General features: G+C 49.1%; 1 protein-coding gene across 1 annotated transcript in view; it reads left to right on the forward strand.

Moving 5' to 3' along the window:
* Positions 1-26,933, forward strand: part of GLB1L2 (galactosidase, beta 1-like 2) — a 43,120-nt gene continuing 16,187 nt past the window's right edge. The window contains exons 1-7 of the mRNA XM_011997208.1: positions 1-150; positions 10,779-10,976; positions 12,396-12,464; positions 12,999-13,094; positions 15,459-15,567; positions 24,235-24,327; positions 26,256-26,337. Coding sequence (XP_011852598.1) covers positions 65-150; positions 10,779-10,976; positions 12,396-12,464; positions 12,999-13,094; positions 15,459-15,567; positions 24,235-24,327; positions 26,256-26,337 — 733 coding nt within the window. The 5' untranslated portion in view covers positions 1-64. The remainder of the gene's footprint in view (positions 151-10,778; positions 10,977-12,395; positions 12,465-12,998; positions 13,095-15,458; positions 15,568-24,234; positions 24,328-26,255; positions 26,338-26,933) is intronic.

A 26,933-nucleotide genomic window follows, 5' to 3' on the forward strand; every position in this document is an offset into this window, starting at 1 on the left:
TCCCGCGCGCGGCTGAGTGCGGACTGGAGTGGGCACCCGGGTCCCTGCGCGCAGAGAACACGCGATGACCACGTGGAGCCTCCGGCGGAGGCCGGGCCGCATGCTGGGACTTCTGCTGCTGGTCATCCTGGGCTTCCTGGTGCTCCGCAGGTGAGAGAGAGCTTGGCGCAGCACCTGCCCCGGACCCCGCATTCCCCAGCCCTCCGCGCCTCGGGTTCTCTCCCGCGACCCGCGAATCCCGAGTCCCAGCTGCTTCCTTCTGGGAGCTCCCCAATACCCCGAGTTCCCCTGCGGCTCCAGGCACTCCTGCCTCGCGATCCAGGCCTCTGGGCGACACCGGGCGTGCCCTCGGGAGCCGGCGTCTGTGCCCCGAGCCGCCCACCCCGCCGCGCCTGTGATGCCGGGCTCTGCCCCTCGTGGACGGCCGCAGCCCTCCAGCCCAGAGCTCTCTCAGACGCCCCCCCTCGCGGCCCCGTGCCCACTGCTCCGCGGAAGGCTCCCTCTGCTCTTCCCCCAGGCCCCCCTTTTCCTCCCAAGCCTCTGGGAGGCGCCTTGTTCGGCAGAGGCCGGCGCTTCAGCCTGGCAGCTACGGTCTAGCCAGCTCGGCTGGCAGGGTCATAAGAACAATGTCCGTGGGCCTCCAAGATCCCGGGTCATGATTGATTTGCAGTTCTAGGACTGATAGGTCGTCTCTCTCCACTTTCCCACCATGCACCTGTTACCAGCTCACACTTTCCTCTCCCCTTTTTACAAAATGTTGTTTATGGCAAATGAGTGGTTTCAGTGGTACTGTAACTTACCCACAGCCTGTGAAAAAGTTTTCTGGGTGCCGTAGCCCAGAATTTTTCTAAACTGTGCCTATTTTAAGGATTTTACAGCCCTGACCCTGTCTTTCAGGTCAGCACTTTCCATATTCAAAACCTCCAGTGGGAAGCCGACTGGCAGTATCGAATGAACTGAACGGTTGGAACTGGTGGCAGGCCCTACCCCGCTCAGCTTTGTCATTTGCTTCTTTTTTATCCCCCTTCTTAGTTTCTCTAAACTTCCCCTGGGAGGTAGGGAAGTTTTTGATGGAGATAAATACCTGGAAGTCTTTCGCGGCCACAAGAACACATTGACAAACTCGATGTTTACACCTTGTCAAGACTTGATTCTTGTTTCTGAGATAGTGAGGACGTCATAATATTGTTTGGGAGAAGAACGTGACTTTCTTCTCATGCTGGGGCCCAGAAAACTTCAGGCATTTCATTTCTCCAGTTGTTCCCAAGATGTTTTCTGTCCTGCCTAAGATCTCTAAGCCATTCCTCTCTGAAGATTGGCCCTGGCTCCTGTGGGATGCTCAGCTTTCCTCCCTTTGCAAGGCTTATGCAAACCCTGGAAGAATTACTCAGGGCAGCAGCAGCAGATCCTCCTGCATACGGCAGGGTAGCAAGGCGCCCAAGCTGCCAAGAGAAGGTCTAGCGGCTGCAGGCCTGTTGTTGATCAGGGATATAGGAGTCCGTGCAGAGGACCCACGCAGGTCACTATTTGGGGCAGCACTGTGGGCTTGAGATGGGCCGAGTGGCACACCCAAAAAGTCCCCAGGAAAAGGTATGCGAAGGAGGCTGAGTGTTTGCTATTGTTTGGTGGGACAGAGGTGAGGTGTCAGGGAGCTGACCTAGCTGGGAAGAAGCCTGAGCTTCTTTGAGGTGAGGTAACCGTGTCCCCACCTAGGTGGGATGGCCGCACTAGGAGTCAGTCTTGGGCCATTGGAGCTGCGTAGAATGGCAACAGAGAATAAAGAGCTGCGACCAAAGGCTGTGAACACAGTTTGACATGCCTAGGAAAGTTGTTTTTCTTGCCACTCCATCCTTCTAGCAGGTAGGACAGAAGCTCAAGGAGCTCTGAACCAAGTTCAGGGCCGTCTCTTTGGATCCTGTGGAATACATGTCTTTTTGGCGTCTTTCTGATTTTTTCTCCCTCATGGGTATGTTCTGCCCAGTTCATCCTGTCTGACTTGGGCTGGACACCAATGATTATGAGTTGCTGTAATATCTCTGGAGGCAGGAGGAGAACATCCTCTTTGTCTTTCCCTCTTCCTGTCTTGCTCCAGCTCTGACTGGGTCATTAACTGAGTGGGAGGTGGGGGCCTCTCCCTGCTGTTACGGGGGAGTGTTGAGGTGGCCAGTGGAATACGGGTCACATGGAAACCGGCCACCAAGTTCACTCTTTGTGGAGCGAGCTGTCAGGAGCAGCCCTTTTCCTGTAGCAGAAGGCAGGTGTTTGGACAGTGGCTGGCATGGGGTGGGGGATGTTTGGCTATAGCTTTTCTTTTTTTTCCATCAACTTTTCCTTGGGCTGGTTCATGGCCAGTCATAGCTGGTGGGTTACATCATATCAAAGAGCTGGGATGACCAGGCTGACTTTTGGGGGAGGATTTCAGTCTTAGAATTTTAATTTTTATTTTGTTTAAGCTTAAACAGTGGTCTTTCTTAAAAATTACCTTTATTGGAGTTTAATTGTCATGCAACAAACAGCACATAGTTAACATGTACAATCTGATACACTTTGACATATATCTAAATCAGGCTGTGAATCTACCACCACAGTAAGATTGTGAAAACAGCCACCAGCCCCCAAAGTTTCCCTCTCTGTCATCCCTCCCTCCTTCTCCTCCCTGTGCCCCAGCCCCGAGCAGCCACTGATCTGTTGCTTTCCGATACGATATATTGGTTTGCATTTTCTAGTGTTTTATAGAATTGTAATCTTAAAGCATGTTCTCTTTTTTGGTCTGGCTTCTTTCACTCAGCATATTATTTTGAGGTCTGCGATGCATGTATCAGTGTGAACCGTGCCTTTGAGCCAGTTGCCTTTCATTCTGTTTCCCATTCCCACTCCATGAACACAAGAATATGCCTGCTTGGTATTAGCTAAAGGCATGGTTCTCATTCATGATTTTTTCCTTACTATCAATGAATCACTGAGCAAAAATACACTCAGCTCTGCATCTCTCAGACCTGAAATTTCAGCTGGGAAAGTTGAGAGAGGGGAAAGCCTTCAGGTGGGCAGCCAGCATCATGCTCCTAAGAGGTAAGTTCATTTCTTCTCTGAGGTCCATCTCACACACTGCCCTGACCCACTGTTTTCTGTATTCCAGACCGCAAATTCTTCCTATAGAAGGGAAAAGGAGGAGATGTGTCAAACTCATTCTCCTGAACAAGGTGGCTAACTTAGCAATGCAGGTCACTTTTTTTTTTTTTTAATGTGAATCATGGCCAGTCCTGTCTTCCCAGCGTGTGTGGCCAAATCATGCCTCTCCTCTTGAGCGTCTGGGAGGTAATTGATTTTATGGGCCTTGCCTATTCTAGGACTCTGCTCTGCTTGAGGCCTGAGTCATATTTCATGGAATGTTCAAACTCTTTGAACAGTGTTCCTTTTATCTTGTAGTAGTAAAGTTTTCAGCATTGGGAAGTGTCTCTTTCAGCAGGTGACCACCTGTTGGATACAGGTGGTGAGGGATGTCTGAGCCACCCTGTGCTGGGAAGATCGAGTTGGCTCTGGGATTCCTACAGGACTGTGCTAGCCAGCAACAGAAAGAGACCAGAGTTGTCTTGGAGCAGCCATGGTGTTGGTATAGCTGTGGTTCAAGGGAGGGACTGGGCTGCCAACAAGATTGGGGACAAAGGTCCTTGGCTGCAGAAATAGCAGAAAGTTGACCAAAGGGTTCTTCCCACCTTAAGGTAAGGAAGTAGCAAATGAAATAAAAACATGTAGTCCTTGATGAAGTGATGCAGAGTTCCATGAGGTCCTGTCAGACACTCTTCTGGGAAGAATTCAGGAGATCCTGCAGCTTGAGGAGAAAGGTTTTAGAACATTTGGACCTGAAAAGGACTCCGGGGTCTAGGCACAGACTCCCTCCCTCACCACCATCACGCGGCACAGGCAGGGTTTTTGGTGTCAGTGTTGGGATATTTGCCGCTTCCTCTCCACTCCGTTTTAGATTTTGCTTAAATCTATTGCTCTGGATGTTACAGACCGTATTGAAAGAGAGTTCTCATGGTGTGAGGTCTCCTGGGATAGAAACGCAGCAGGTGTTTTCAGAGGCTCCTGCTAACGAGGTAGATATTTCTTGACTGGTGTCTGCCCGTTAGAGACTCCTTGTTGATACTCACAGCTTCTGTTCTTTGACACTTAGCAAAACAGTGAGTGGGCTTGTTCCTTTCAAGCACAGATTGTATTTTTTGCCCTTAAGAAGTTATTTTGTGAGTAGGTAATTTATGAACATGGTAAGTATTCAGAGTGTGAAAGGGAATAAAGTGAAAAGAAACTCCCACTCCTGGCCCCTAGGCTAGGCCCCTTCCCTGTCCCCTCTTCATATCAGCCGCTATTACCGACAATGGCTTCTTTCAGAGATATTCTGTGCATATACAAGAAGATAGCTACACATATTATCCTCCTTGCCCGTTAGACACATAATTTATTTAAACAGTCTTCTATTGACGGACATGGATTGTTTGCAATCTTTTAGCTACTGTAAACAGAGTTGCCGCAGATATCTGCTGGATGCATTTCTATAATTAGAATTGCTGACCATAGGATAGATTCATTTTAAATCTTGATAGACATTTCGAAAATAGTACATTTTATTTCTGTTGGAATCAGTGTAAAGGAGATTCTGCGCCCAACTCGATAGGGTCAAGTTGATTCTTGAGTCTTGTAAGCACCAGTGCATCTCTTGTGTATCTTCGTAGATAAGTCCTATGTGGTGGATTAAAAAAAAAAACATTTACCATAGTTATATTTTTCCCTATTTGTGAGATCATTTCATTTAGAGTCTACAAGCATCTCAAAGATCAGGGGTTTGTTATCAAGAGTAGAGGCCTTGTGTTTTCTAACAGAGCTTTCACTTCTCTCTGGGTGAGACACAGTTCGAAGATCAGGGGCTTGTTATCAAGAGTAGAGGCCTTGTGTTACCTAACAGAGCTTTCACTTCTCTCTGGGTGAGACACAGTCCTTTTCTCGTTCATGATGCTGTCAGTGGTCCCAAAGTACTACAAAAGTCACATAATGTTAGAACACTTTTTGTTGTTGTTATTGTTGTTATGTGGTTGATTAGAGTGAGGGGTTTTTGTTATTTTGCTATTGGATCTCAAGGTTTTGGTCTAGTAAACTCTTCTTCACGTACTCACTTCCTACAGTGAGGAAATATTTTCCTCTGAACAGTCTGTAGGAAATATTGCCCTCTGAACCACCAATCCTGCTTCTGGGTCAGAGCCCGGATGTGAGGCCAGGGTTCCTGGCTTACCCGGGAGCCCTTTCAGAGGAAAAAGCAGAGGAGCTAAGATTGCAGGAGTGCTGTGGACCTCTTGCTGGGGAACTCACATCTCTGCAAAATGCATATACTTGCCTTGGGAATGGCAGGCCTAAGCCTTTGGGCATAGTTAATGCCTCTCCCAGCAAACAGGAGTCCAACACCTTGGGCCCAGACCAAGGAGCACATATAGAAAGCTGCGCCAGACACAGGGACCGACTTCCATTTCCCTGAGGCTGAAGTTCTTGGAGCCCGGGGATTGGTCGAAGAGACAATATTCTGGAGTAGAATCGTTAAGGGCACCATCTGGGCCAAAGAGTGCATAGTTCCTTCTTCAGGCCCTCAAATTCTTTTGCTGAGGGTGGAGAGAACATGGCTGAAGACTGCTGGGACCAAAATATCCCCAAACAGACAGTTTAAGGCAGCAGGATGTCCAAGGAAGTTGAGCCTCGTGGGAGCCTAGAACGGAACCAGAATCTTGAGAGTGATGAATGGAAGTCTGCACTGGAGACAGATCCAAGTGAGGAATCCCCGTGTGTTTGATGTCTGTGGGCAGCTGAACACTTACCATCAGATGGTGGTCTCCGGCATGGCCACTTGGAGGAGGGTGGAGGGGAGTGTTTTCTTGGTCAGGATCTTCATAGAATTTCCTGGTTTTTGATTCAGTTGAACCTCTGTTTAGGGCCCTAATAGGGCCACAGTGCACCTAAAACTTGAATTTGTAAGCTATCATCTCAGATGAACAAGCATGTGAACACATTATGTTATAGTGTCAACATAACCAGCCTTTGGGGCCGACAAGGACTTATGTTCTGGGAATCAAAGGACAATGATTGCAGTTCCTGACTCAGATGCCAGCTTGCGTATGCCCATGGCCAGCCTCGGACTGCGTGAGTGCTGCCTGGTCTCTGCCGGCGGTCATCATACTCCAGATGTTCACGGGGCTGTCTCTGCTGTGCCCAGTTGCATGGATCCTGGCCCATCTGTGTCTGGTCATACTCTGCATGGCAGACCAGAAAGAGATGACTGTGACCCCAGTGAGGCCTCCCAGCCCTACCATGACCCCAGTTCCTGATGAGTGTTTGCAGGATTGGCGGGTGATGCAGGGATGCCCACTGGCATGGCAGGACGCATTTCAAGCCTGGCACACCTCACTCAAGGAGATCCTTTCTGGTGGTGACTGGATCTGGCTCACCTCCCACCCAGCCGCCCTGCAAGGTCCCTTCTGAAACTTGACAGCCAGTCCCATTCCCAGAAAGAGGTGGTGACCTTGTCACCTGCCCATCTGCCCTTTTCCATCCACTCACATTTTTACTACACCCAGAATCTCCTGACTGCTGGGGCCTGCCCTGTACCCTTCATCCTCAGGACCCACCTCACGAGTCAAGGAAAAATTACTCCAGAGGGCTCCACCTCCCCCTGCTTCCTCACCACGGGGCACAGCAGAACTTGGTACCTGTGTCCTCTGCTTCAGGTTTCCATTGCAACCAGTTTTTGTGTCTGCAGCTTGCACAGTCTTCAGCACAAATAGTGCATGCCCCTTTTCCACTTGCCAAAAGGGAACTGGTGAGGATGGGCTGTAGAGGTCTTGTTATGTTGTGCGAGGCCCCATCAGAAGTGCTGATGTGCCTGCCTTCCTCCAGGAACCTCACCTTGGACCATGACCACGGCCACCCTCTCCGTTCAGGTGGAGGAGCAGAGCCTGACTCTGCGCGGAGCAGACCTGGGCACTGAGCACTGAATTCAGGCCGGTGGCCAGGCTCTGCTGTCCAGACTCTTCTAAGGCGGAAAAATCACTTTGTATAAATGAAGCCAAGATAAACAGGCGACAGAAATGTCAGGAGAAAGTGTTAACATAAGCTCCAGTTCAAGAGAAGGCAGGTGTTCCTGGTTTCATCAAGTAAGGGTCCATCATGGATGAACTGCTCCCCAAGAAAGGTGACAGAAACATGCCGGGCTTCCTTAGGACTTGGTTAGCTCCTTGGTATCAAGCCTAATTTAGGAGTAAAGTCTTGCTGACCTTTAAACCAACCAACTCGAACCACACAGTTGATATTTTCTTTATTTTATTGTTACTGAGTTACTCAGGAAATTATGGGGTTATTTTCCATCTTATGATTATTAGTATTAATGATCATTATTAGTGTTAATAACCGTTTACATGATGCTTCATTGTTTATGAGGCTCTAACTTGCATGGTCTCATTTACTGGCAGTGAATTCCTTGGAGAAACCCAACACGTATCATCCTCATTTTCTTGGTGAATTCATCCCTTTTGGTAACGTATTGACAACTTGTCCAGTAACCTACCAGAAAATTCCCAGGAAGAAACGGTTGAATTCTCCAGAATTTGGAATTGGATAACAGCTCGATTGTTTTTTGTTTTTGTTGTTTATTTCATTCCTCTTGATATGCACTGAGAAGAACGTTTTGTTCTAAAAATATAGAAAATTGTGTGTTATAAAGACACTAGCGAAGACGAGCTCCATCCAGGGAGGGAGTCTACGTAGCGTCAAAGGAGGGATGCAGATTGGGCTTCGGAAGCTGTAACCTTGGGATTGCTTGGAATGCAGATTTTCATTCAGTCGGTCTCAGGTAAGGCTTAAGGTTGATGCATTTCTGACAAGCTGGAGATGAAGACCTGGAAATCGGGTTGGTGGATGGAAGTTGTTGAAGCGGGATGCCTCTTTCCAGCTATCTGCACTTTGAGTCAGGCGGCTGTGACCCTGAGGGAGTTCAGAGGCCTCGCTGCCTGCAGACCACACCTGGAGAAGTCAGCCCAGAGGGAGGTTTCCTGATCCTTAGTCATCAACTAATCAAGGGGACAGGTTAAAAGTGTTGGTTACTAGCAGGGACTGTGTTGGAATGTCGGTCACAGAGAGGCTTTTCCAACCCTGACTACACCTCTGCATTTAGCATGGTGGGGAGTGGAGGCTCTCGCACCCATAAATAGACGTTAGGATAAGTAATGTGTGCTTTAATAAGAATTGGAAATTGCGCTTTTGAAGTTCTGGCCGGAGAATAAGGTTTGGCACCTGGCGGAGTGATTGCTAAGTTGTATTGTCACTGTCTTAAAAACAGTGATATTTTGTGTGTGTGTGCATGTGTGTGTGTATTTTCACCACCAGATTGTCAAAATGCCCCTGTTTTTAAGAAAATAATCTGTCCATCCAGTTCTTCCTCATTCTGGCCTGAGGTGAGCCCAGCATGTGCCTCTGAGGGAACCAGGGGGAGAACCTGTGTTGTGCTGGGCAGGTGAGTCTGCTGAGTACCTGAGGCAGGGAGGGCTGAGCAGGAGGCAGGGTGTGTGCTTTGGAGCAGGTGTGGCCTGAGCAGTTGCGAGCCTGTAGCCAAAGCAAAGTGCCTGGTGAGCAGAGCAGGGGGCACCAAAGGAAGGCCCGGATGGTGGCCCAGAGGGGCCCGAGGCCTTGTCTTAGCAGTCCAGGGCTTCATCTGCAAGGATGTAGGCCAGCAGAGTTTCTGGGAAAGGGCAGATCGCACATGTTTTCAGCTTTGGAGGCCATGCAGTCTCTATCGCAAGTACTCAACTGCAAAGAAGCAGCCGCATGTAGATGGTGTGGCTGTGTGCCAGTACAACGATTTACGAACACGGAAGTTCATATAAATTTTTATGTGTCCCAAAATATTATGCTTTTGATTCTTTTTCAACCACTTAAAAATGTGAAAGCTCTCCTTAGCTTGCAGGCTGCACAAAGACAGATGGCAGGCTGGATTTGACTCAAGGCCCAGGTTGACCCACCTGTGGCATACAGGCTGTGTCGGTCTAATAGGGTCTCAGTGTACAGAATCTTTCGTGGTCGAATTTTAGAAATGGTAATAAGATGGCTTGGCACAAAGTCTAGCACATAAACTATATACCACAATGGGAAGAATGGAGAAGTTGAGATTATTCCACATTAGGGACATAAAACCCACTTGTGGCTATTCTCTCTAAAGTTTTCTCTTTGGAGAAAAATGTGTGGTGAATAGGTTCCCATAGCTGTCTAATATGCAAACATAAGCTACAGTAATTGATTTCAGATAGAGATAAGACTCTCCGACTCACAGCAGAGAGCGTTGCATTTCTCCGGGACCCTCGCAGCAGCCCTTCTGAGCAGCTGGGACAGGCATTAGCCTGTTTTACAGAGGAAGAAGCTCCTGCCCACAGAACTGGTGTCACTAGCCCAAGGCAACAGTTCTACCAAGCTGGGGGCCAGGATTCACATCGGATCTTCCTATTCCGGCTGTTTTTGTCTTCACTCTCTCATGCAGTCCTTTGGAAGAGCTGTGTCCTAAAATGTCATTTGCAAGCCATTTACTAGAACATGGAAGTTTTCTCTTCAGAGAAAGAAGAATGTGGTGAACAGATTCCTAAGTTGCCCTGGGATGAAATGACCCTTTCATCTGTAGCAGCAGAACTGTGGTCCTGGAGCTTTGATGTGAGTTCTAAGGCCTGGGGGCTGTGAGAAGTAGGAAGGAGTAGGTAAAAAAGCACATTTCTTTGCCTGAGAGTGGCCCCAGACAAAATTCCCAAGAGGCTGGCGATGTCCGAGCTATCTTCTGTCCTGTGGGCCCCCTGCCCCCTCCCCGTCTCTGGCCATCTGGGCCCTCTCGCTTGCCCCATCCCTCCGTGACATGCAGCTAAGGGGGCATCTTGGGCAGTGGGCCCGGCTGGCCACCGCCTGCTAGTGTCAGGACAGGAGCCAGCCCCGATGAGGACAAAGGCACAGCCAACACTGGCTCCTGCCCCAGACTCAGCCATGCTCTTGTTTCATGCCTCCACCTTTCATGAACTTCCTGACCTGAAATGTGGGTCTCCCCAGCTTCTCTCACGGCTTTCGGGAGACGGGGTGGGAAGGAGACCCGCCCAGCAGCGCCGAGTCACTGGGACCCACCTGAGGGGCTCCCTGGGGCCGACCCCAAGAGATGGCAAGGGAGCTTTCTCACGGCCTGAAGCCTTCGAAGCTTCCCGCGGGGGACTCTGCTCTGGCTGGGCCGTCTCGTGGCGGGCGCGGGGTCTTCAGAAAATAATGAAGACCTGGAATCGGTGGATGGAAGGACGCCGCTAACGCAGACCCTCTTTCCAGGCCTCTGCTCCTCGAGTCGGGCGGCTGCGACCGTGCCGGGGCCCGGAGGTACCGTGAGGCGGCTGCTGCCTTCGCGTTCAGCCGCGTGGCCACGGCGCTGGCCCTGGTGCAGCCGCGCAGCCCGGCCCCAGCAGCAGCTTCTCCCCGTGGCCCGACCCCGGCCTCTCCCGCTGGCCCGCGAGCCCTCCTGCCGAGGGCTGTTCGTCTTGCTCCGGCTGCAGCCTGGGCTTGCCCTTCCCCTGCCGCGGTGCCCGGTGCTGGAGAACGGCCCCTCCCAAGGTTCGGCCGCGGGGAGCGGGAGCTTTTCCAGCCACCTGGACAGAAATGCGAGCACCTGTGACGGGCGGGGACGTGCCTGCGCCCCTGCGGCCTCCGGGCCCCACATGCCTTTGTCTTTCCAGGGTGGACTGGAGCGCCCTGGTCCCTCTGTGGCTCCGCCATCGGCAGCTGGGGCTGCAGGCCAAGGGCTGGAACTTCATGCTGGAAGATTCCGCCTTCTGGATCTTCGGGGGCTCCGTCCACTATTTCCGCGTGCCCAGGGAGTACTGGAGGGACCGCCTGCTGAAGATGAAGGCCTGTGGCTTGAACACCCTCACCACGTAGGTACCACCCCCGCCCCCATGGAGCCTGAGTAGGGCGCCTGGTGTCTGCATGCGAAAAATAGGAGAGGAAGCAGCCCCGGTCCTCTGCCCAGGGCGAGAGAGCCAGGGTCTCCCTCCTCCTCCCCACCTCAGAGCTCCTGACTCATGGGCGTGAAGGGACAGGAAATGGAGGTAAGGTCTAGAGGAACCCAAGTAGCGATGTCGCACAAAAGAGTGTAGTGAAGGAGGTGAGTGCAGGTTGAGGAGGTGATTCACTGCCAGGGAATCCTTTTCTTTAACAAGCAGGCTTCCCACTTCCAGTTCATACAGCCAGTGCCAGTGAGCGGAGTCCTCTTCCGAAGACCTGCCCCAGAGGCTCCCTGGCCCCGGTTTTCAGCGCTCCTCTTGGGCAGTGGTCTTAGGATGCTGTGGTTGTCATCTCAGCCTCTGTTGTGATGACTGGCACATGGTAGGCACACAATAAAATGTTGAATTTGCAAATCACTTATAAAATGTGCTCAGTTGCGAATAACCTGGATCTTTTCATGGGTTTCCCCCGCAAATTGCCAACAGATACTTGACTCTAAGTCTACGAAATAAAGGGAGTGATCAGGCTGGATTATTCCATGTTTAGGCAAAAATATGTGATTACAAATCAAGGAGATGGCTTTTCATGGGTGGCTGATGAACTGATTTTGAAGACAGTTCCTTAAAGAGTTACAGAAACGCGCTGAGCCTTGACAGCTTCCCAGAAAGGACTCCTGAAGGCTGTAGGAGTGCAGCAGGCTCAGCCCTCGGCCCCACAGAAGCAGCACCGACGACATTTTCTGAAAGGCAGAACTCGTGTGTCTGAGTTGGAAGCCAGGCAGCCTCTCCTCCTTCGCCTGGGAATATTCTTTGTAGTGGGCAGAGGCTCTGCTGAAGCCAGTGATGGGGTGGGGTTGGGAGAAGAGCAGTTGTCATCACTGTGTCATCCACGAGTCGTCCCTTCCGCCTGTCGAGTTGAGCCTGTCCATGAGCCTGCTCTGTCCCTTGTCCTGTCTTCAGAGGTGGAAGCGTCATCGTCATTCTGTTGCATGTTTGGAGTTCTGGGTGGTTCAGTAAATACAGGATGATCACTGAACTTTCCTCTTACTCCTTGTAGCTGTTTTTCTGATAAAGTTACATTTTCTTCTCCAGTGGGGCGTGGGCGTGGTAAGCTGACTGGGGTCGGAGCGCCTGACCTTTTACTTAGCAGGTCTATGCTTCGTCCAGATCTTGTTGATGCAGAGGGAAGAGGGCTTGCCCTCGATTCTGGTCCCTAGATCCGTTCACGTAGTTCTTGGTTCCAGTCCTAAAATCATGAAGAAACATATCTTTAGCCATCATATTGGATTTTTGGGAGATGAAGTGGAATGAATAACACGCTCTAGCCTATAATTATCATTTCTGTTGCAGCTATGTTCCGTGGAACCTGCATGAGCCAGAAAGAGGCAAATTTGACTTCTCTGGGAACCTGGACCTGGAGTACGTGGTGTTGCTGCTTCTGTGACCTGGCCAGGGGCAGGGGCAGAGAGGTGGCTGGGAGGGACCTGGGTCTGGAGTCCTGTTCTAGGACTGCCAGAGGACCTGCACCCGGGACCTAGATACTCCCCAGTCGTGACCTGCTGGGCCCGCAGCCTTTGGGCCCCACTTCTCCACTGCAGCCCAGAGGGGCAGAAGACCCGGGAGCCGCCCGACTCTGCATGGGGTCCGGCTGCCTGGGCTGGGGCAGGGCGGCTCCTCTAGGCTAGTAAGGCTGTTGGGTCAGGTTCACTGTTAAGACCCCTGTGCCCTGGCTGTCACCCTTCCTCCTCAGGCCCCTGATGGGGCTGTGCAGAGGCTCTGAGGCTGGGAGCAGCTCAGGCCACCACCCTGATGTGGGAGTCCCTGCTCTTCGGGGATGGGGCCGAGCGTCCCTTCGCCCCACCGGGCAGCTCCTCCACCCTGTGACGTGTGTGGCCCCCACCCAGCCTCATCCTGGGCCGTCATGGGAGGGGCTGACGATGTGGACCTCCCTAGGGCCTTCGTCCTGATGGCTGCGGAGATCGGGCTGTGGGTGATTCTGCGTCCAGGCCCCTACATCTGCAGTGAGATGGACCTCGGGGGCTTGCCCAGGTAAGCGGGGCTGGGAAGAGTCCTGTGTGCTGTTGCAGAAAGCTCATAGACATAGGTCTAGTTTTGTTTCCGTGTTCCAGTTCCCGTTCTGTACGGAATTTCTGTGTTCCCGTTCCCGTTCCGTACGGAATTTCCGTGTTCCCGTTCCCGTTCCGTACGGAATTTCCGTGTTCCAGTTCCCGTTCCGTACGGAATTTCCGTGTTCCCGTTCCCGTTCCGTACGGAATTTCCGTGTTCCCGTTCCCGTTCCGTACGGAATTTCCGTGTTCCAGTTCCCGTTCCGTACGGAATTTCCTTTTCAGGGAAAGCAGCACCCAGAGGGGATCACATTCAGTGATGCTGCAGTGAGTGCCTTTGCAGAGCCTTGCATGAGCTGCTTGTGTGACAGGCAGCAGCAGGGCTGGCCCTCCTGGCATCTCGTATTTCAGGGCTCTGCTGTGGAGCTGGGAGCCCTGGCACGTCATTCACCTGCTTGTTTACAGTATGGGAAGAATCAGACCTTCCCTGTCTGTTTCTTTGTTTTTTGAGACGGAGTCTTGCTCTGGCACCCAGGCTGGAATGCAGTGGCATGATCTTGGCCTATTGCAAGCTCTGCCTCCTGGGTTCAAGCGATTCTCCTGCCTCAGCTTCCTGAGTAGCTAGGGTTACAGGTGCCCGCCACCACACCCAGCTAATATTTGTATTTTTAGTAGAGACAGGGTTTCACCATGTTGGCCAGACTGGTCTGGAACTCCTGACCTCATGATCTGCCTACCTTGGCCTCCCAAAGTGCTGGGATTACAGGCATGAGCCACCATGCTGGGTCTTCCCTATCTCTTTCTTAGGAATGTTTCCAAGCATGTTTTGAAAAGTCCAAGTATTTTGATAAAGTATAAGAGAAACAAATTCTTGTTATGGTTTTGTCTTCATATCTCGGCCCACATGTGTCATCTTCCCAGTGGCAGTCTTGGCTGAGGTTGTTATTCTGTGGTTGGAGTGGAAATCCGGACAGGAATCAGCTGGGACTTCATTCATTCCTCATCCTCAACATTGTGGCCTTTAAGATTTTCTTGTTAACAGGCGTAACCTTTCTCAGCCTCCCAGTGTACCAGGTGGTTAGACGCAGACTGCCTCAGGGAAGAGGCCCATCCTTGTCCCCAGCCCTCTCCCCTTCCCCCGGGGATCCCTGGGCTTGCTTTCCTCCTGGTTTCCAGCACGACCTGCCCTTCCCTCAGAGGCATAGCTTCTGTCTCCACTACCCAGGGTCACTTCTCAGGCACTCATCCATTCAGCCTGGTAGGCTCGCCCTTGACACGAACACAGCCAGGGCGGCCTCTCCAGTCCCTGCGGATTAGAAAGCTGCGTGCCACCGTCAGCGATTTCCTCGGCTTAGCCAGGGCCGGGGACAGGAGGACGAAGGGTTTAACAGTCTTAACTTAGAAGCAGCGGGGAGCTGTGGCACTCAGACTCCCCTCTCCCACCCCGCCCATGTGGCACCTGCCCATGCATGAGAGGGGCATGTGGGCACACCCGCAGAGGGGGAGTCCGGGCAGGAGTGAGAAAGCTAACCTGTCAGATGGGGTTCGAATGTGGGAGTGTGGGTCTAGAGGAAACTGCTCTCCTCACCCGTTGTTTTACCCACAGAAATGGAATAATTTCCTGACCCTGTTTAGGACTTCCAGACCAGGGCGAGAGGAGCCTCAGAGCCTTTTGTTAGGAAATATAAGTGTCTTCTCAGAAGCTGAAGTGAGAAGGAAGCCCTGACTCCCGCTTTGGAACCAATCCATGCTGCTGTGTTCCCCTGGGGAGTTTGGGATCACAACAACAGGGTGGAAGGAGAATTCAACTCTTGCTCACCTGCTGCTCTGGGCTGAGCTCTGCACAGCCCACACCACTGATGCCAAGGCGTTAGCCGTGTTGGCAAGGATGGGGGCTGCCTCCTGCTCGGCCCCTCGCAGTCTCTGTCAGGCTTGTTTTTTGGGGTGACGCTAGAGGGTTGTGTCTCCTCCTTCCACAGCCTCGGTGATTCCTAACCCTTTTGGCTTCACTCTTTGTGATGGGATCATAGAGCAAGTTCTCGGAAACTAGGCCTGGAGTCTGCGAAAAGCTCTTCTCACTGCTGGCAGCCAGGCCCTGTAGCTGTGGGGCTGGAAATGAACTTCCACTAGGCTGTGTCCCGGGGGAGGGAAGCTGCAGGAGTGCGGGTGGGTGCGCGCCCCAGAATCAGTTTGCATCGGCTCCCCACTTCTGGGCTGAGCGGGGTGGAGGAGGTCACAGGTCATTCCGGAGCACTGTGGGGCCTCTCCCTCCTCACGGCACCAGCAGCCTGCTCCCAGCAAACCCACCGTGACACTGACATCCTTCCTTCCCCCTTTATCCTTCAAGCTGGCTACTCCAAGACCCTGGCATGAGGCTGCGGACAACTTACAAGGGCTTCACCGAAGCAGTGGACCTTTATTTTGACCACCTGATGTCCAGGGTGGTGCCACTCCAGGTACAAGTAAATGAGGCCTTCTTTGATCTTGGCCTGTCTTCCTGTAGGTAGTGGATCATCCTCGGTGAGTTCTCAGACCAAGGGTCCTCCAGTGTTTTTGAACACAGGAACAGGTTCTTCCCCACTGCCTGAAACTGGTAACTGAGGGGCTTGCAATAGTTGTCTTTTGAAAGATCTGTGCATTTTAGTGTTGTCTCACTTGGGTGTGTTACTGAAAGGACAGACAGATGTAAGGGCTCACATTGCCACATACGGCACAGGAGAGACAGGGATACCGCGATAGCCAGGAACACCCATCCACCGGCGTCTCCATGGTTCCAGAGAGACAGGGATGAGGTGACAGCCAGAAACACCCATCCACTGGCGTCTCTATCGTGCCAGAGAGACAGGGATGAGGTGATAGCCGGGAGCACCCATCCACTGGCGTCTCCATGGTGCCAGAGAGACAGGGGTGCCGTAATAGCCGGGAGCACCCATCCACTGGCGTCTCCATGGTGCCAGAGAGACAGGGGTGCTGTAATAGCCGGGAGCACCCATCCACCTGCCAGCGTCCCAGTAGCACTGCGGCTCAGTTCTGCAGGAGGTAGAGCACGTGTGGATTAACCTTTGTCTCTAAGACTGCAGGAGTTTTTATAAATTATAAAAGTCCTGTGGCTGACTTTACGAGATGCTTCCCTCTGCTACCAAAGAGGTGCTGCATGGTACACATTTACTATTCAAAACACGCGTTAAAGTAAATTCTGGGGGAGGAAGTATCTTCATTTTTATATAACGATTGGAAGCTGTGGAAAGCAGGAATGGGAAAAATCACCGCAGTTGCTCTGTAAAACCAGAAAGAACGACACTGAGAAATTAGTACATGAGCAAAAGATCAGTTCAAGTCAGTGCTATGGAATACTCACCACACACATAAATGAAAGGGGACTGCCAGAGGAAACACAGGATGCTCAGTTATATTTGACTTGCAGATAAGCAAGGAGTAATTTTTTTAGTGTAAATATATTCCAAATACTGCATGGGTCATACTCACACTAAAAAATTACTGTTGTGAATTCAAATTTAAGTTTATGTCTGGTATTTTTGCTTACTAAATCTGGCAGCCGATGGAAGCCGATGGAAGCAAGTAACTAGGAAGTCATTAGCCTAGATCTTGCCGGGAAGCTGGGGCCACTGAAGGGGTCAGCAGGTTGTAGGAGTCGGGTGGGCGGCAGGAAGGCCATCCTGGGAGCAGGATCAAGGCACTTGCATATCTGCAGTGAGTCACCAATGCATCTTTTTCAAATAAATGATAACATAATAATTATTATTTAACATATTTAAATAATCACATAACTAATTACTGCCCAAAAGTCCCATCTCTGAATACTGTCACACTGGGGGGTTAGGATTTCAACATGTCAATTTTGGGGGAACACAGTCTATTGCAACCACTGTCTATCTCCAGACCTTTTCTGTCTCCCCCAAAGTAAACTCCGTGCCGTTAAACTCTCCATTCTTCCCTCTCTCAGCTCATGACAACCATTCTACTCTCTGTCTCCATGCATTTGATCATTTTAGCCACCAAATATAAGTGAAATCACATAGTATTGTGACTGGATTATTTCACTTAACAGTGCTCCCCAGGTTCATCTGTGTCATAGCCTGTGTCAGAATTTCCTTCCTTTTTGAGGATGAATTATGTTCCATTGCATGTATATGACACATTTGTTCATCCATTGACGAACATTTGAGTTGCTTCTGCCTTTTGGCCACTGTGAGTGAAGCTGCTGTGAGCATGGGTGTACGGATACCTTTCTGAGTCTCTGCTTTCACTTCTTTTGGGTATATACCTAGAAGTGAAATTGCTGGATCAACTTGTCCTTCTACATTCAGTTGTTTTAGGAATTGCCATACTGTTTTCCATAGAAATTGCACCAAATTACGTTCCCACCAGCAATACACAAGCATTCCAATTTCACCACATCCTTGCCAACACTTGTTATTTCCTGTTTATCTGGCGAGAGCCATCAGTGGGTGTGAAGTGGTCCCTCCCGGTGGTTTTGATTTGCATTTCCCTAGTGATTTGAGCATCTTTTCATGTGCTTATTGGTCATTTGCATATCTTGGAAGAAATGTTTATTCAAATCTTCTGCTCATTTTTGAATCTAGTTATTTGTTTTTATGTTGTTGATTATAGGAATTCTTTGTACTTTCTGGATATCAATTCCTTAACAGGACTGGGTCCTTCCCTTCAAGGCAGCAGGTTCCCTTTTGGCTCAGGGTGTGTCTAGCAGTGCTGGAAGCTAGGGCCTGGGACGGGGACCTCTTGACTCTGCTGGTGCCCTTTCCTACTGTGGATGAGCTGGTATCCAAGATGCAAGAGAAAGTCCCTTTCCTCTTTGCTCTCCTCTCCCCAAGCAGAAGGCAGGAGCCACTTTCGTTGCTGTGAGCTGCGCTACCTGGGGTTGGGGAGGGGAATGTGCGAGAACTCCCTTAGCCGTGCCAGCTGGTGTCTCCTTAGGCCATGTGCCATGCTAGTACGCTGGCTGGAAGCTCATCCTAGCTCCAGGAATGGCATAGGAACTGTGGTCTTTGTGTCCTCGACTGCCTTTCATGTTTACCTAGAACTCCGGAGCACTTCAGCCCATGGTGGTGAGGCTTCCCGAGAAACTCAAGTTCCAGTCACTAGGGTGGGCAGTTCCTCTCTGGCTAGGGCTGGTCCAAATACTCCCTCCACGTGGATGCTGGCTGAGCCCAGCATGGCTTTATTCTGTGCTGTGACAAGGCAGCACTGAGTTCAATGTAAAGGTCCCCAGTCACTGGGCTCTCCCTTCCCCAAATGCACAGATCCTCTCTCCTCACCACGTGACCGCCGCTGGGAGATGGGAGAGGGTGGCATTGGTGGTGTAAGACTGTCTCTCTGGCCTGCCTCAATGCCTCTTTTGGTGACATGACGTTAAAACCGGGCACTGTGACTGGTCACCTGAGTTTCGGTTTTTGTGACTGTGCTTTTCTGTGTGCGGATCATCGCTAAATTTCGTGTTCCAGCAGGATGGATGAACGGTGCAGGCTTCTATTCCTCCATCTCGCTCCACTGTCCTTTATTTTCTTTTAGTATTTTTTTGTGATGTACAATCAGTGTGCAAATATTTCACCTCCTTGATTAAGTATATTCGTAAGTATTTTGTTGTTTCTGATGGTGTCGTAAATGGAATTGTCCCCGACAGTGTATGAAAACAATGGATTTTTGTGCATTGATTTTTTTTTATCCTGCAAGCTTACTGAATTATTAGCTGGACAGTTTTTTCCCGAGGGTGTGGGGATCCGTACTGTTTTCTGCATTTAAGATCATGTTGTCTGTGAACAGAGATAACTTCTTCCTTTCCAACTTGGATGCCTTTATTCTTTTCTTGACTAATTGCCTCGGCCAGGACTTCCAGTATGGCGTTGAACAGAAGTGCTGAAAGCACGAATGCTTGGTTTGCTCCTGATCTAGAGGAGAAGTTTTCAGTCTTTCACCGCGGAATATGATGCTGACTGTGGGCCTTCTGTGTGGGGCCTTTGTTATGTTCAGGTAGTTTCCTTCTGTTCCTAGTTGACTGAGTGTTGTTTTAATCATGAAAGAATGTTGAATTTTGTCACTTTTTTCCTGCATCAGTTGAGATCATCATGTGGTTTTCCCGTTAATTTTGTTAGTGTGGTATATGACACTGATTGATTGTTTTTCTGTTTTTTCTTTTTTTTGAGATGGAGTTTCGCTCTTGTTGCTCAGGCTGGAGAGCAACGACACCATCTCGGCTCACTGCAACCTCCTCCTCCCAGGTTCGCGTGATTCTCCTGCCTCAGCCTCCTGAGTAGCTGGGATTGCAAGCGCCCGCCAGCACGCCCAGCTGATTTTGCATTTTTAGTAGAGATGGGGTTTTACCCTGTTGGTCAGGCTGGTCTCGACTTCTGACCTCAGGTGATCTGCCTGCCTCAGCCTCCCAAAGTGCTGGGATTATAGGTGTGAGCCACCATGCCTGGCCTACACTGATTGCTTTTCACATGGCAAATCTTCCTCGCAGTACAGGAATAAATCCCATTTGATCATGGTTTATAATTCTTTTAATATGCTGCTGAATTAAGTTGGCTAACATGTTGTTGAGGGTTTTGGCATCAGTATTCATCAGGATTGTTAGTCTGTGTTTTCTTTTCTTATAGTGTCTTTTGTTTGTCATAAAAGAAAAAAGTGTGAAGCTTTTTAAAAAATTTTTTTTTTGAGATGGAGTCTTGCAGTCTCCCAGGCTGGAGTGTGATGGCGCAATCTCGGCTCACTGCAAGCTCCGCCTCCTGGGTTCACTCGATTCTCCTGCCTCAGCCTCCTGAGTAGCTGGGACTATAGGCGCCGCCACCACGCCCGGCTAATATTTTGTATTTTTAGTAGAGACGGGGTTTCACCGTGTTAGCCAGGATGGTCTTGATCTCCTGACCTCGTGATCCACCCGCCTCAGCCTCCCAAAGTAAAAATATGAACTTTTTTTTGACAGTTCTATATCCAGCAAAACTCAAAAATGAGGGAAAAATTCAGAAATTCCCAAAGAAAAGTGGAAAGAGTTTATTACTGTATTCTACCTTATAGTATAAGGTAGGACGTGTTCCTTCCCTTTCAATTTTTGGGAAGGGTTTGAGGAAGACTGGTGTTAATTTTTCTTTAAATGTTTGGAAGAATTTACCAGTGACGCCATCTGGTCCTGGACTTTTCTTTGTTGGGAGGTTTTTAGTTATGGATTTAGTGTCCTTACTAGTTACAGGTCTATTCAGATTTTATGGTTCTTCATGATTGAGTTTTGGCATATTATATGTTTCTAGGAATTTGTGTGTTTCATCTAGGTTATTTAGTATTTAATTTGTTGGTATACAATTTGTTCACATTCCTCTTTTGTAATCCTTTTTATGTAAAATCAGCAGTAATAACCTCATGTTGTTTCTGATTTTAGTTGAATCATATCTTGTTTTCTTAGTTTAGCTACACTTTGTCAATTTTGTTGATCTTTTCAAATAACCAACTCTTGGTCTCATTAATTTTTCTTTATTGTTTTTCTATACTCTCATTGTATATCTCTGCGCTAATTTTTATTATTTCCTTCCTTCTGCTACCTTTCAGTTTGTTTCCTTTTTTCTGGTTCCTTAAGGTGTCAAGTTAGGTTGTTGATTTGAGACCTTTTGTCTTTTAAATGTATTTATAGCTATAAAATTTCCTTCTTTGCACTGCTTTCACTCTAATTTATAATTTTGTTTCCATTTTCATTTTTCTCAATATGTTTTCTAATTTCTCTTGTGATTTCCTCTTTGGACTATTGGTGAAGATATTATTATTTCCACATACTTGAATTTTTCAGGATTTTTTTTGGCTATTGATTTCTAGTTTCATTCCTTTGTGATTGGGAAAAATAAAACTTTGTATGATTTCAATTTTTTAAATTTATTAAGGCTTGAGGCTGGGTGTAGTGGCTTATGCCTGTAATCCTAGCACTTTGGGAGGCCGAGGCAGGTGGAACACTTGAGGTTGGGAGTTAAAGACCAGCTTGGACAACATGTTGAAACCCGTTCTGTACTAAAAAATACAAAAATTAGCCAGGCGTGGTGACGGGCACCTGTAATCCCAGCTACTTGGGAGGCTGAGGCACAAGAGTCAGTTGAACCTGGGAGATGGAGGCTGCAGTGAGCCAAGATTGTGCCACTGCACTCTAGCCTGGGTGACAGAGCGAGACTCTGTTTTTTAAAAAAAGAAAAATTTATTAAGGTTTGTTTTTTGGCTTACTATGTGGTTTATCCTGGAGAGTGTTTTATGTGCCCATGAGAAAAATATGTATTGTGCTACTTTTGGGTGGAATGTTGTACATATATATGTATGTTAGGTCCAACTGGTCCATAATGTTGTCCAAGTCCTCTATTTGGTTACTAATTTTCTGTCTGGTTATTCTATCCATTATTGATATTCAGATATTGAGTCTCCTACTATGATTGTAGAGCTGTCTATTTTTCCCTTAATTAAATTTTGCCAGTGTTTGGCTCATATACTTTGGAATTCTGGTGTTTGGTGCATCTGTGTTTATAATTGTTATATCCTTTTGGTGAATTGACCCTTTTATCATTATATATATTTTATCATGTCTGTCTTTGTCTCTTGTAATGGTTTTTGATATAAAGTCTATTTTGTTTGATATCAGTAAAGCCACTCCTGCTCTTTTGATTACCGTTTGCATAAAATACCTTTTTCCAGCCTTTCACTTTCAACCAGCATGTATCCTTAGATCTAAAGTGAGCATCTTGTAGACAGTATATAGTTGGATATTGGTTTGTTAAAAATTCATTCTGCCAGGTATGTCTTTTGATTGGGGAGTTTAATATATTTACATTGAAAGTAATGACTGATAGAGCATCACTTGCTTTTGCCATTTTCTTGTTTTCTGTATGTCTTACAGCTTTTTGTCCCTCATTTCCTTTATGACTGCCTTGCTTTGTATCTAGTTGATTTTTTATAGTGACACTTTTTTAGAGTGATTCCCTTTACTTTGGGATAAGGTAAAGGATATGTAATATACTAAAGTTGAGACATTCTATTTTAAATTGATGCCAACCTAACTTCAATTGCACACAAAAACTTGACTCCTTTACAGCTCCGCCCCCCACTTTATTTTATTGATGTCACAAATTATGTCTTCATATTGGGTGTACCCATTAACTTAGATTTATAATTATTTTATATCTTTTAAAATCTTATGGGAAATAAAAAGACACATTGTAAAGAAGAATTATAATAATATTTTTATATTTTTTATGTGTCTATCTTTGCTGGAGAACTTTATATTTTCATACAGCTTCACATTACTCTCTAACATTTTTTCACTTCAACTTTAGGTGTTTTTTTTTAGGCAAGGTCTAGTGGTAATGAACTCTCTTAGCTTTTCTTTGGGAATTTCTGAATTTTTCCCTCATTTTTGAGTTTTGCTGGATATAGAAGTGTCCAAAAAAAGTTCACACATTTTTCTTTCGCACTTTGACTATATCACCTCATTGCCTTTCGGCCTGAAAATTTTCTGGCTGAGATACCCTTTATGGTCTCACCGAGGATCCCTTGTAAGTGACCAGAACTTCTGGCATTCAAGAATCTCTCTTTGTCCTCGGTGGACTGATTGTGCAGTTGGGTCTGTTCGGTGGCGCAGTGCAGAGGTGGCAGCCACTGCCAGTTGTGTCCCTCTGTGGCTCTGTGGAATTTTTTGAGCTCCTTGGAGTTACACAATCATGTCTTTCCTCAAATTGGAGAAGTTTTCAGCTAATATTTTGTAAAAACAACCTCCCTGCCCTTTTGTCTCTCTTTTCTTCTAAGAATCCCATAATTCACATACTGTTCTGCTTGAGGGTGTTGTGTAAGTCCCTTAGGCCCTGTTCAGTTTTCTTTATTCTTTTATCTCCTCAGGCCTGATCATTTCTGATAACCTGTGTTTAAGTTTGCTTTTCTTTCTGCTGCCTGTTTGAATCTGCTATTGAACTCCTCTAGTTAATTTTTTCAATTTATATATAGTATGTTTCAGTCCCAGAAGTTCCTTTGGTTCTCTTAAAAATAATCTCTGTTTCTTTGTTGATACTCTCTTTTTCTTCATGTGTCATTTGCCTGGCTTCCTTGAGCTCCTTGAGCGTGTTTACAACGGCTGTTGTAGATCTTGCTCTACTGAGTCTGGTGTGTGTTTCTTCAGATACTGCTTTTGGAGATTTATTTTGTTCCTTTGATGGGTCATACTTCCCTGTTTCTTTTTATGTTTGTGTTTTATTGGTTGAACATTGGGCATTTGAGAAAACAGACACCTATTTCAGTTTTTGCATGTTTTCAGGGGAACCCTCACTAATGAGTGGGCCCCGAAGCCCGGAGACCAGCCCAGCATGAAGGCTTAAGACCTGATCTTTTCTGGGCATGTGTTCTGTCTGTACCTGTGTGTGTGCGTCCTTCCCTACCTCCCTGGTTGCTTTCAAGTGTCTTTCATTCCCAGAGTCTCACCCCAGCTGCTTCTTGTGCACTTAGATGCTCTTCATTTTCTTCTGCTTATAATTCCTTCCCCCCAGGCATCCAAGGGTTTGTAGTCCTCTGGCAGTTTTCATATGCCGCAGAACCTGCCACTGCCATCTTTAGCATCCAGCCTCAAGTCCAAACTATGCTGACGATTCCTGTTTGAGCTCCATGTCAGACAAGACAGAAACCAGTACGTTGGGCAGAACAAGTTAGAACATTGTAAACAAGTTCCGTTTTGCTTCTTCCATCATGAGGGACCTGGGAGTTGGGATGCGTCCTCCTGACCACACCATGCTACACTGGGGTGGGGCAAGACCTTGTGAAAACATCATACAGTTTTGTACCATTTTGCATATGACTTTGTGTTTTGATTTGGTGGTCACTTGTTTGGTTAGACATTTGACTAATTTCCAGAGCTCCTATTAATTTATTTTAGTCAGTCTGGAGTTGTTTTTTTGATGTTTTCATGGGAGAACAAGGGCCTAATGCTTCTTCCTCCACTGTCTTATTGATACGAATCTTTTGAGATTTTAGTTTTCAAATGGGATATTTTGCTAGTCACTGGTGATGGGCGTGGCAGGGTTGGATACTACGGTTCCCTTTACACACTCAGCTCCTGGCTGTCTGTCTTTTCTCCCCAGTACAAGCGTGGGGGACCCATCATTGCCGTGCAGGTGGAGAATGAATATGGTTCCTATAATAAAGACCCCGCTTATATGGCCTACGTCAAGAAGGTGAGAGTCCTCGTGGCGCTTCTTTAGCTTCCTTCCTCTGGAGTGTGTTGTGGGCTGTGGTGTGTTGTGGGCTGTGGTGTGTTGTGGGCTGTGGTGTGACGTGTGAGTCTTGTATTTTTCTCATATTAATACATCCTCCAACGTCATTTATTAGTGAATTTTCTCTGTTGTTTTATTTCAGCAGGGTTGTCACTTATTTACCCTTGATTGAGTTTCATCTGGGAATTTCAGTACATACCTGGTATTGCAGGGGCTGGGAATGAAGGAATTGGCTTAACTGCACGGTGATGATTAGGAAGGGCTTGCTGGAGAGGCTGCTCCAATTCTAAAGTCTAAAGCGGTGGTTCCCAGCCCAGGCTGCATACTTGCTTTATCTGGGGGAGTTTTAAGAAATCCCTGCGCCCAGGCCTTGAAGCGCCTCCTGCTATACCCCATTCCCGCAGCCTGCTTCTTGGCCCTGGGGCCTCTCAGCGGTTGTTGACTTAGTTACCCAGCTGCGGAGAGGAGAGTGCAGCTCCCGCAGGGATGTCCCGGTCCACTCATGCTTCCCTGGTGTCTGGGCGGAGGTACCCATGTGTGACTCAGGTGGGCAAAGAGAAGCAGCGGCGTCCAGCCTCTGTGGTCCCGAAGCTCTTAGGAGCATTCCCCAGCCTCTCTCTGAGGCTGCTGGGAGAGTGGTGTGAGAGAAGAGGTGCCCACCCCTGGCCTGGCTCTGCAGATCTCTGGTGCTCAGGAGGGCGCAGTTACCCCTTGCGGGGTGGAGTCAGTAAATGAATGCCCAGAAAGTGTTAGGGGTGTGTATGTGGTAGGGACCTAAGGAAACGCTTGCTAAATATCAGTGAATGACAGCGTGAGGTGGTAGATCCAGGGCTCTTGATAAATCCCACCTGGGCTCATGGATTGAACTCTGCAGCTCCCTTGTGCCTGAGACAAGAGCCGCTTCTGCTCTTTCCTTCCCAGCATGTGGGACTGGACACAAGCCTTATTCGCCCAGCACATATCTCCCTGCCTACCCACTTCCAAAAGATTTCAGCGGAAATAAACAGTCTTGGCCTGATATCTGCAGAGAAGATTATAGGAAGGCCCCTCTGGGGGTTTCTGATCCAAAAGATCCTAGAGCCTCAGCACAAGCCTTTGGCTCTGGGTTCAGGCCCACGTGGCCCTGGGCCCTGTAGCCTGCGATGCTTGACTTCACCCCTCCGAGGTGCGTCTGTACTGTGAAGACATTAACTGTGAGGCTTGCCTAGGACAGTCTGTGTCAGATGCTGAGTGGAAGGCCTGGCGCGGCAGTGACTGCCCTGTGGGTGTCGGGATGTTCTGAGTGGTTCTTGTCGTCACTGCCCCTCAGGCACAGCGTTTCTTCCGCTTCACTCTCGCTTTACAGCTGGGAGGATGCTTCCTGCTGTTCTGGACGTGGGACGTGCACCATGGGCACGTGACAGGGCATGGTGGGCCCTCCTGGGCCTTGCCATCCCCCAAACCCACACCGGCTAGCGTGGGGAAGGGACAGGCCTGTCGCTTGTGGTGTGAGTGAAGGGAAGGATGTAGGTGTCATCCTGGAGGCCTGACCTGCTCGCTGGAGCCCAGCAGACAGTGGCGGGTGACACGTGGCAGCAGGCTTCCCTGAGCCGGCCTCAGTGTAGACTCGCCTAGGCATGCTAGCTGGCCCACTGGGCAGCTTCCAGATCCAGGGGCTGCCCCAGCGTGCCAGCCCTGCCCCTGCTGTGATGGGAATTCATGCTGACTGGAGCTGTGCTGAGTATGGAGGTGCAGATGGCAGGAGACTTTTCTGTTTTTGGCAGAGAAATAAACGCTTTATTCAGCATCTCTCCCTCCAGCTCTTTGGGCTACCCAGCTGCAGCTGTGTGTCCCTGCAGACGCTCTGAGGAGCCAGGGCCGACGTGGGCTTATCTCATTTCCCCCCACAGGCACTGGAGGACCGTGGCATCGTGGAACTGCTCCTGACTTCAGACAACAAGGATGGGCTGAGCAAGGGGATTGTCCAGGGAGGTAATTGCACTTGTGTTGGGCCGTGGGGGCTGGCGGCGGCCCTGGGCTGGCTGTGCACACTCCCCCTGTGGGACTGCGACCCAAGTAGGAGTTTCTGTGGTGCCTGTTATTCTCCCGTGCACGTCGCACTGGGCTGCAGAACCTTGGGTTCCATGAGTGGGGAGGGTCTGTGTGAGAGACCATGGTGCGTCGCCAGCTGGGTGGCTGTTCTCCCGCCCTGCTGGGCACTCGGGCTCCAAGGGCACTCTGCAGATGACTGCCTCATGTGTGGGCTTCCTGTTTTCGGAACGTTGCAGCTCCGTTTTTCCCAGCTGCATGGGCCCCGAACCTGGTAGTGACTGTGAGCTCCTGTCCAGTCTGCCTGGCACCTAAGCCATTGTTAGCTTTATCTCCCAGTGCTCCTGGAATCCCTACAGGCCTCAGCACTCACCTGCTAGCAGCACCCCTGGCCTGCATTGCTGCAGCAGCATTTTCACTGTTGCCTCCACACTGTGTTCTCCGCGTGCCTCTGAAAATGTCGTCCAGATTACCCTACGCTGCTGAGCGCCCGGCGCCTGTCTCACTCAGAGCGCAGATTACCGTACCCTGCTGAGCGC

This window comes from Mandrillus leucophaeus, unplaced genomic scaffold, assembly GCF_000951045.1.
Source record: "Mandrillus leucophaeus isolate KB7577 unplaced genomic scaffold, Mleu.le_1.0 Scaffold533, whole genome shotgun sequence".
Lineage (NCBI taxonomy): Eukaryota > Metazoa > Chordata > Mammalia > Primates > Cercopithecidae > Mandrillus > Mandrillus leucophaeus.